The sequence below is a fragment of the Euphorbia lathyris genome, chromosome 6, assembly GCF_963576675.1.
Source record: "Euphorbia lathyris chromosome 6, ddEupLath1.1, whole genome shotgun sequence".
NCBI classification, from domain to species: domain Eukaryota; kingdom Viridiplantae; phylum Streptophyta; class Magnoliopsida; order Malpighiales; family Euphorbiaceae; genus Euphorbia; species Euphorbia lathyris.
Window position 1 is genome coordinate 10174194 of NC_088915.1, and position 8460 is coordinate 10182653.

The 8460-nt window shown below is 34.6% G+C and overlaps 1 protein-coding gene across 1 annotated transcript; it reads right to left on the reverse strand.

Annotated features, from left to right (window-relative positions):
• Nucleotides 1–365: 365 nt before the first annotated feature.
• On the reverse strand, nucleotides 366–4783 carry LOC136233345 (uncharacterized). The gene is made up of 8 exons (XM_066022979.1): nucleotides 4486–4783; nucleotides 4308–4396; nucleotides 3755–3811; nucleotides 3590–3652; nucleotides 3434–3499; nucleotides 2451–2537; nucleotides 1668–1761; nucleotides 366–1009 (listed from the first exon to the last, which is right to left on the reverse strand). The coding sequence occupies exons 1-8, from the start codon at nucleotides 4637–4639 to the stop codon at nucleotides 522–524; spliced, it is 1098 nt and encodes a 365-aa protein (XP_065879051.1). The 5' UTR covers nucleotides 4640–4783; the 3' UTR covers nucleotides 366–521.
• Between the last annotated feature and the right edge of the window lie 3677 nt (nucleotides 4784–8460).

Here is an 8460-nt window from a genome sequence, read left to right on the forward strand (position 1 = left end):
GTTTGGGTAAACCCAAAATTAAAAACGGACAAAAATGAATGATTCAATTAATAAAACAAACAACAAATTGAATAATACCTCATTTTTTCCTTACCCTTTCTTAAAACCCCCTAAACAGACGCCCTCAAAGGATGTCAAAATAGGATATCAAAATAGATTTTGGCGTCATAATCATACTATGTAATCTATATATTCTTCTTTTTTTTTTTTTTTTTTGAAGACTGTAATTACATATTCTACGTAAATGCAACAAAAGTTATAATCATACCAAACCGTGTCATGTCAAATAGGTCGTGTCATGCATCAATTTCACAATTTATGGACTTTGATGCATGTAAGATGTAATTTTCCAAGAGTAAAAAAGGTGGAAAAACACAATAACATATTGGTTAAAATTAAGATTCCTCTAGGATTGGTAAAACAAACTTCATTTTTCTAACTCTATGGTTCCTAACTGACAAGCAACAAATGATACAAAAATATTTGGGACAACACAATTGATGTTATGGACAACTTCATCTTCAACCTTGGGGAGGCGGTGGCGGCGGTTGCATCATCATATGTTGCATAGGGTGTCCGCCACCCATCTGCTGTGGAGGTGGTGGCTGCCGCCACATTTGTTGTTGGACTCCCATTCCCATTTGCTGTGGTGGAGGCCTTTGTAGTCCCTGAGGAGGGGGTGGTGGCATGTTCGGAGGCGGCGGCCTGAACTGCATTGGAGGTGGAGGCATAACTTGAGGCTGCATTCCTTGACTTGGTTGCATTGGCTGACCCTGCCAACCCATTGGTCCGCCTATTACCTGCATTGGTTGAAATGCTGCATTTGGTGGGGGTGGAGGCCTGAGTGCTGGAACTGGTCCGGGTGGAAGGCCAACGTTCAAAAATGGGCGTGGGGGAACTGGTGTACCGACTGTACCATTCGCCTGAGCAAGGCTTGGCGGTCCGCTGGCAAAGAGAGTATGGGGTCTGCTCTTTTGGGAACTTGGATTGCTTGCAGCCAATACTCTTTCTGCATCGTAAAAGCGGCTATTATAAGAAAATGAACACTAAACTTACCAAATAATGTCGGGTAAATTATACTCACAGCCTCTCAACTTTTCCCTTACTTTCTTTATGACCCCTGAACTTCAAAACAGGACATAAAAGCCCCTTTAAAATGCTGACTAAGTCAAAATGACCGATAACAACCTCAAAATGGATAAGTCGGAGAATTAAAGTTGTTTAGAACATCATTTTCCACGGAACCACCGTTTTTTGTTTTTCAAATCACCAATTTCAGAACTTTCTCTCTAAACAACCATTTTTCTCTCCAACCAAACAACACCTAACTGACCATTTTTCTCTCCAACCAAACAACACCTAACTGACCTTAAAACCAAAAAGTTTAAAAATTAAAGTTGTTCAGAATATCATTCTTATCAGCTCTATAATACAGAGTTACATCCTATTGGAGTGGTTATCTTGATAAACAGTAAAAGGGGCTTTTATATCCGGGTTTGAAGTTCAAAGGCCATAAAGAAAGTCAGGGCAAGATTGAAGGGCCATGGGTGTAATTTACCCAAATAATGTCCAATAGTTTAGTTTTCACAAGAAAAAGAAAAAGAAAAAAAGAAAAAGGCAATAAGAGAATATATTAGAGCCAGAAAACAGTAGAGAAAAAGTCTCACCTGCTGGAGTACCATGGCGTTCCCCCTTCGTGTCTTTCTTATATGCATATGAAACTGTTATCTGACGATTGCAAAGATACTGTCCATTCATTGCCTGTAAAGACCACAAAATTACATGCCTTGCAAAATAAGCTCCAGTCTGACATAATGCTGACCACAATAGCAGTAGGACTTAATGCTATTCCATAATTGCCGTAGATATTTTGGACCTAATTTATGCACCTAATTTATGCTTTCAACCTTCCTAAATCTAATACTGGACTTAAAAATGAGATCTAACGAACCAAACCATACAAAAACTGAAAGTTTGATGAGAAGTGGATTTTTTCTTTTCGATCTTCAGATTGTCCAATTAGGTTCTGGTTTTGTACAATAAAATGACAGGGCATAAGATTATATAAAAAAAAAAGGGACCATCCTTCAAAATCAAATTAAAATCTACCCACGAAGAAAGGAAGGAAAAAAAGAAAACCCTTCTTTCTGTGAATTTTATGCAACTATATTTTGAATTGTAAGCCAAATCAAATGGAAGTATTTGATTTATATCAAAAATAGAATTAAGTAACTAGTAGAAACCCTATTTAGTAAATGAATTCAAATTGCCAACCCACCTATCAAGTGAAATTTAAACAATTGATTCCATATTTTTCCCCTTCTCCAACTTAATCTGATTAAGCTGACCTAGTTGTAATGCTAGAAAATTCCTATAATGTTGTACTCCTGCAACTCATAATATTTCTCTAGCAAATTCATAAGGTGTGAATCAATATGTAAATGGGTTACCTCAATAGCTGCATCAGATGCCTCAAAAGAATCATAACTAATGAAACCAAATCCACGGGAATTTCCAGTATCAGGATCTCTCATTATCTGAAAAATACAAGTAATAAACATCAGAAAAATATCCGGCCTGCAAATTATGCTACTCACAAGTGACAAGTCACGCCTATCATCCACTATTGCATGTGTAAATTCCACACTTATTACTTGAATCACACATATAGTTAGTTGGTCCAACCTTTCCATTAAACCACAACCATCAACATTAAGTTAGTGAGGTTGCAACGAGGCATAATGACTGATTCAGAAGTGAAATCTGAGAAGTTTCTAAACAGAAATAGCTGAGAAGCTAAAAAATATGGCTCCATCTGCCTCAAAAAAAGAAGAGAAAAATCTATCAAGTAACTAAAGAATCGGAACTTCTCGATGTCCTTAATCCTATTTTACAAAGAAGAGTATTCTAGTAAAAGAATGTCCTGCCATGTTGCTTGTATGTTTCTCTCAGAAAAAAAATAACTAGTATACCCATAAGCTTTTGTGCTATGCTTGAGCTTGACCAAGTTATGTATTGACACCAACCAGGAAACATATATTACGAAGCTTAAACAAATCATGTGTATTAGTTATATATATATATATATATCAAACAATTGCAACCGCCTCCTGCTCCTGCTCCCGCTCTCCTTTTCCTTCTTAAACTGGAGTGCAGAAAATTAAGCAATCTCCCAAGATTTCTGGGATATTGCTAGGAAAATTCACCAGCATTGATGAATTTGTTATTTCAAACTTCAGAAATCCAAGTGGGCATATCTAATGGAAATGCTAGTTTAATTCTTAACATGCAAAAGACTGGAAAAACCAAATGTCTACGACTTGCTACTTCCATCCTTTTCTGCTATATACAACATCCTTAGAAGCCAAATTTCAGAATGCATCATATAATATAGCATCATCAAATACAAGACAGACAAAGTTCAGGGAATCACCTTTGGATTTGTGACTATAACTCCAAAGGCACTAAAAGTATCATGCAGAAGTTTCTCATCAACATCCTACAAAAGATAAAGTTGTTAGATTCAGAACTAAAATTAATGAAAACATCCAATAAAATCCAGTAGTTCTGACAAATGCAAACAACTTACTGGATCAAGGTTTCCAATGAATAAGTTTGCTCCTACATCCAAGCTCTTTTTATCTTGAGAGGCCTAAACCCAAAGAGAGGACATAAAGAGTAACTTAAATATACATATAAAAGTTCAGAGAGCCCCAAATAGCAAACTAAAGCTCAGAAAAATTGTATTCTGTACCTTATTTACACGAATTGGCTTCCCATATAGCTTAATCATATTCAAAACCTTAATTGCCTGCAAAAACATAAAATTCAGCATTGAACTATACCCTTTTCAGAAAAAAAAAGGAACATAGATAGACTAATAAAAAGGTAAATTGCACTCAATGGCCACTCAATTTCAAAACCGAACATAAATAACAATCAACTTTTCCCTAAATCCCTTATGGAAAGCAAAGGGCCTTGATATGACAGTTGACGACCTCCATTCTCAAAATGGAGAAGTCCAAGAATTGAAGTTGTTTAAAATCATATCCCACACCATTTTCAAACCTTTCTCTATCTAAACAGTCACTTTCTCTCTAACCAAACAACATTTAATGACATCAAACCAAAAAATTCAAGACTAAAGTTGCTTAGAATATCATTTTTATCATTTCTACAATGGAGTGGTCAAAGGTTAAGGGACATTTATGTTAGTAAAGGGCAAAGTTGAGTGAATTTCATGGCCAGTTTTGTTAGGTTTTGAAGTTAAGTGGCCATAATGTTAGTAATTACAAGTAAAGACTTACATAGTCAGCATCTTCTTCACTTCGAAATTCTACAAATCCATATCCTTGATGAAGATTTGTTACTCTATCCTTTGGCACATATACATTAACTATAACACAAGCATAAACGAAGAAAAGAGATACATTAGTTACCAATGGGGAAAGCAAATTAGAAAAGCAAAAAGCCTAAAAATCATACCAACGGGGCCTGATTGAACAAATAACTCCCAAAGCAACTCTTCTGAGACCTGAGGATCGAGATTTCCGACGTAAGCGGTGGCGTCTTGATTCCTCTCCGCCGAGTGTTGGCCAAGCAAATTCGCTCCCACACCAGGAGCTATTCGAGTGGTCATTATTAGGAGTACTTCAAACAGCGAGCGAAGTAGGTTGAGTCAGTAAAGGGGGTGGCTCCGGCGGAGGAGAGATTTGGGAAGTTGAAGCTCTGGGTTTCTGGTTGTTGTTTGAAATACCCCTAACGAGTGACCTCGAGAAAGAGAGGCGAAGATCGGGGTTTGGTAATCCAAGTCTGGGTTATGAATAATGGGCTTCAAAGTGAAGGCCCAATAATCTATAAGAAGCCCAAAACCAAATGTTGGGCCCATCGAGAGACTCTTTTAAGTTCTATAGAAATTACGAAAAAATGCTTGCTTTATATCTTATTCCACTTAATACAATAGACATGTTCGGGTCCATTAATTCGCTCAGCCTATGTACCCGCATCCTTCACAAGCTATCGTTTGGATATATATATTTGATGTCTCACTCAAGATCGGTAGATTCTAGGTAAAATAAGCAATAAAAACTCTTTTAATATAAAATTTGTAATTTAGATCGTCAATAGAAAATATAGAAAACAACTACATTTTTTCCGATAAACATGTTTTATAGGAATTTCCTATAGAACCTAAAATGTTATAGGAGATTTTTTGAAGGAAGATTTCCTTCATAACTCACATACAAATAATTGTTTCTCCTATACATTTATTTGTAGGAGTTAAATAATAATAATATATACTTTATATATTTTTTTTCATCTTATTTTAGAAAACATTTTCTCTAATTATTTACAGCGGTATTATTAATTTTTTTAGATTTATTGTTATCATTCATATTGTTTTTGTTGTTTTTTATTATTAAAATTTAAATTGATTTTTATTCATGTCATCACATAAATTAATTTTTAATTTTCAAATTTAATTAAATTAAGGTAGTAAAATGAAACTTTTTTTCAAATGAGGTAATAAAATGAAACTTGTCTTCTTACCTTAACTAGTCATATCCTTTATATATTAAAAATATGGTAGACACTATGGTTACTTTGTTTTTTTACAAAGTAATAATTACTTTATTTTTTTTACAAAGTAACCATTACTTTATTTTTTTCCATCATTGGATGATAACTTTGTGTTTTGCCATCATTGGATGATAACTTTATGTATTAAAAATATATTAAAAAAGATTACAGAGGTGGAAATCGAACTCATGCCCTTATTTTTATATCAAAAATATATTTAAAAAAAATTGCAAAAGTGAGAATCAAACACATGCCCTCTTTAATTGAAGAACAAGGTAATATCATTCTACTACTTTAAATTTATTTATTATATTTAAAACATAAGATATTTATTTATAACTATAATTTTTTTTTGGGCCTCCTCCAACCCTGGGCCATATGCCGGTGCACCCTGGATAACAAATCTCCCCATTCCCTTTTGGTGGAGTCAATCTTTTCATCGAATATCGCTTCAAAAAATCTGTCAGAATGGCCCAGTATACCACATAGATAACAAAAGTTCCCTAAACGTTCGTATTTGAATCGGATAAAGAACCAATCACTTTGAGAGCGTTTAATCTTTTTAAAGCGCTTTAATGGTTTTCTAACATCCACCAATACCTTAATCCTCATGAACTGTCTTCTAGTGCCAGTGTTGTTATTTGGATCATACTCTAAGAAAGAACCGACGAAGTTACCGAGTTGACGTCTAATATTTTCAGACATCAATCCCGTCAGTAAATCATGGATTTGTATCCAAATGGGCATTGCATTAAGATCAACGTTTTCAGGATTCGATCCAATTGCCCACTCGTTTAAGATTAGAGTATTATTATCAAACGACCATGGACCTCCAGAAAGAACCCTAGTCTTATCCACCACATGGTAAAATTCAAAGGAAAACAAATTCTGAGCGAGCTCCTTGATTGTAATTCCTCTTCCTTCCAGGGTGCCATATTCCTGCCAATCTATTTTTCATAGCCATGTAATTAACAGACCGATCAGTTAGGAAACGTCCAACCAGGATTAACTCCGGATCTTTCGATCCCTTCTCCTTCTCTCCCGTGTTAAACAGATCCCACTCTTCAAACTCATCGTCCAAGCTTTGTAGGTTTTTTACTGGTTCTTCCATCACTTACCCCTCAAGGAAACGATTTACTTATGAATCAGATTCCAACCTGCAATATTGATAAGGAACTACGAACCAATGATAAGAAACAGCCAACCAATGGTAATTGAATTAAAGATTTATGTCTTAACCTTGAACCTGAACAACTCTCATTGATAAGGGAGAGAAAGACGACTCTCACAACTTTGGAAAGAAAATTTTTTATATTAAATATATTAATATTTATATAAATATCAGCGAAAATTCATATTAATCTAGTATATCAAGGGAAATTCTGGCGGAAGCAGACGCCTCACACCCACAGAACCGATCTACCGGCAGCGAGTGGACGGCGACAGGCAACAGGTGGCAATCAGATCGGCGACGTATAGATCCGCAATATTGATGAGCGGACCGTCAACGGAACAGATCTGCGATTATCCATTAATCAAAGAGATCCGATACAACGACGATTAGAGGAAGAACCGACGACGACGACTAGAGGAAGAACCGACGATGACAGAGAGAAGAAAAACGATGGTAGGGGCGGAGGTCGGGCGGAAGAGAAGAGAAGCGACAGATCGTTCTCAAAAACCCAAACAGAACCAAACTTTCACATCACTTATGAATCACATAATGGAGGGAAGAAGAGAGGCGACAGGGAAACGTAGATCGGCCGGAATAGAAGAGAAGCGGCAGATGAGAAGAGAAGCGACGGAAGAGGAAGAGAAGAGAAAACCCTAACGCTCCTTCATCACCTCTTTCACCTTTTCCACTTGCATATTAAGAATTAGCGATTGTGACTTTTATGAAACTATATTTTTAGTTTTCCAAAATCATCATTTTTGGAGTTTTCTCTCTCTAAACATTAATTTTCTCTCTCATACGAAACAACACCTAAATAATCTCAAACCTAAAAAATTTGAAGAATTAAAGTTGCTTAAAATATCATTTAACTCTTGAAAATTTCTATTTCGAGGTCGTTATCAACTAAACTCTGAAAAAATTAATCCAAATGCAAAATTTTGCAAACTACAGAGTTGCATTTGCAAAATTTTGCAAACTATAGGGATGTATTTGTAAAAAAAAAATACCACAGATATCCATCTATAAATCAGCAAAACCACAAGATATCTATATATATATATATAATTAACCCTTTAATTTATTATAACTCTTTTATATTAAGTTGATAGTTAAATTATAAAGATGTTTTTTTTTTTTTAAATTACACATTAACTTGAATGCTAATGTGGCAAAACGTAAAGCTTAGAGCAACTCTTAATGAACTCTCTAAAAATAATATAAAAAATTGACTCTTAGTGATTTAAGAGTGGCTAAGATTAATCTCCAACAATACTCCTTATATTCACTCCTTATTTATTATTAAGATTATTATTTATTGTTACATTACCAATAGTGTAATGAGAGAGACTCATCAATAATAAGTTATTATTAACAATGAAGTTAGGAGGCATTAAGAGATAGGGAGAGACTCTATTAATAGAGAGGATGGAGAGACTCTTAGTGATTTGAGGAGTCACTAAGAAGCTGTTGGAGATGATTTTTTATTCTCACTCTTCAAATTTTAATTTAAAAGTCAATTTAAAAGACTGTTGGAGATGCTTTTATATTGTTCCAACTTTTATATATATATAATAAAAATAAACATACGAGCCATTTAATTATCATTAACAAATAACCATTAAAATTTATTAAAAAAATAAAAATAAAGTAATGACCATTAAAAAATTATATATATAAATGACCATTATTAATAATAGATCTGATTA

Bases quoted from the DNA above. Each gene is read 5' to 3' on its own strand.
- LOC136233345 (XM_066022979.1), bottom strand. From the start codon at position 4,639: ATGACCACTCGAATAGCTCCTGGTGTGGGAGCGAATTTGCTTGGCCAA. The intron at 3,653-3,754 runs GTACAGAATACA...CTTTGGGTTTAG, and splicing joins AGCCAATTCGTGTAAATAAG to GCCTCTCAAGATAAAAAGAG. The intron at 1,762-2,450 runs GTAACCCATTTA...TGGTCTTTACAG, and splicing joins CATCTGATGCAGCTATTGAG to GCAATGAATGGACAGTATCT.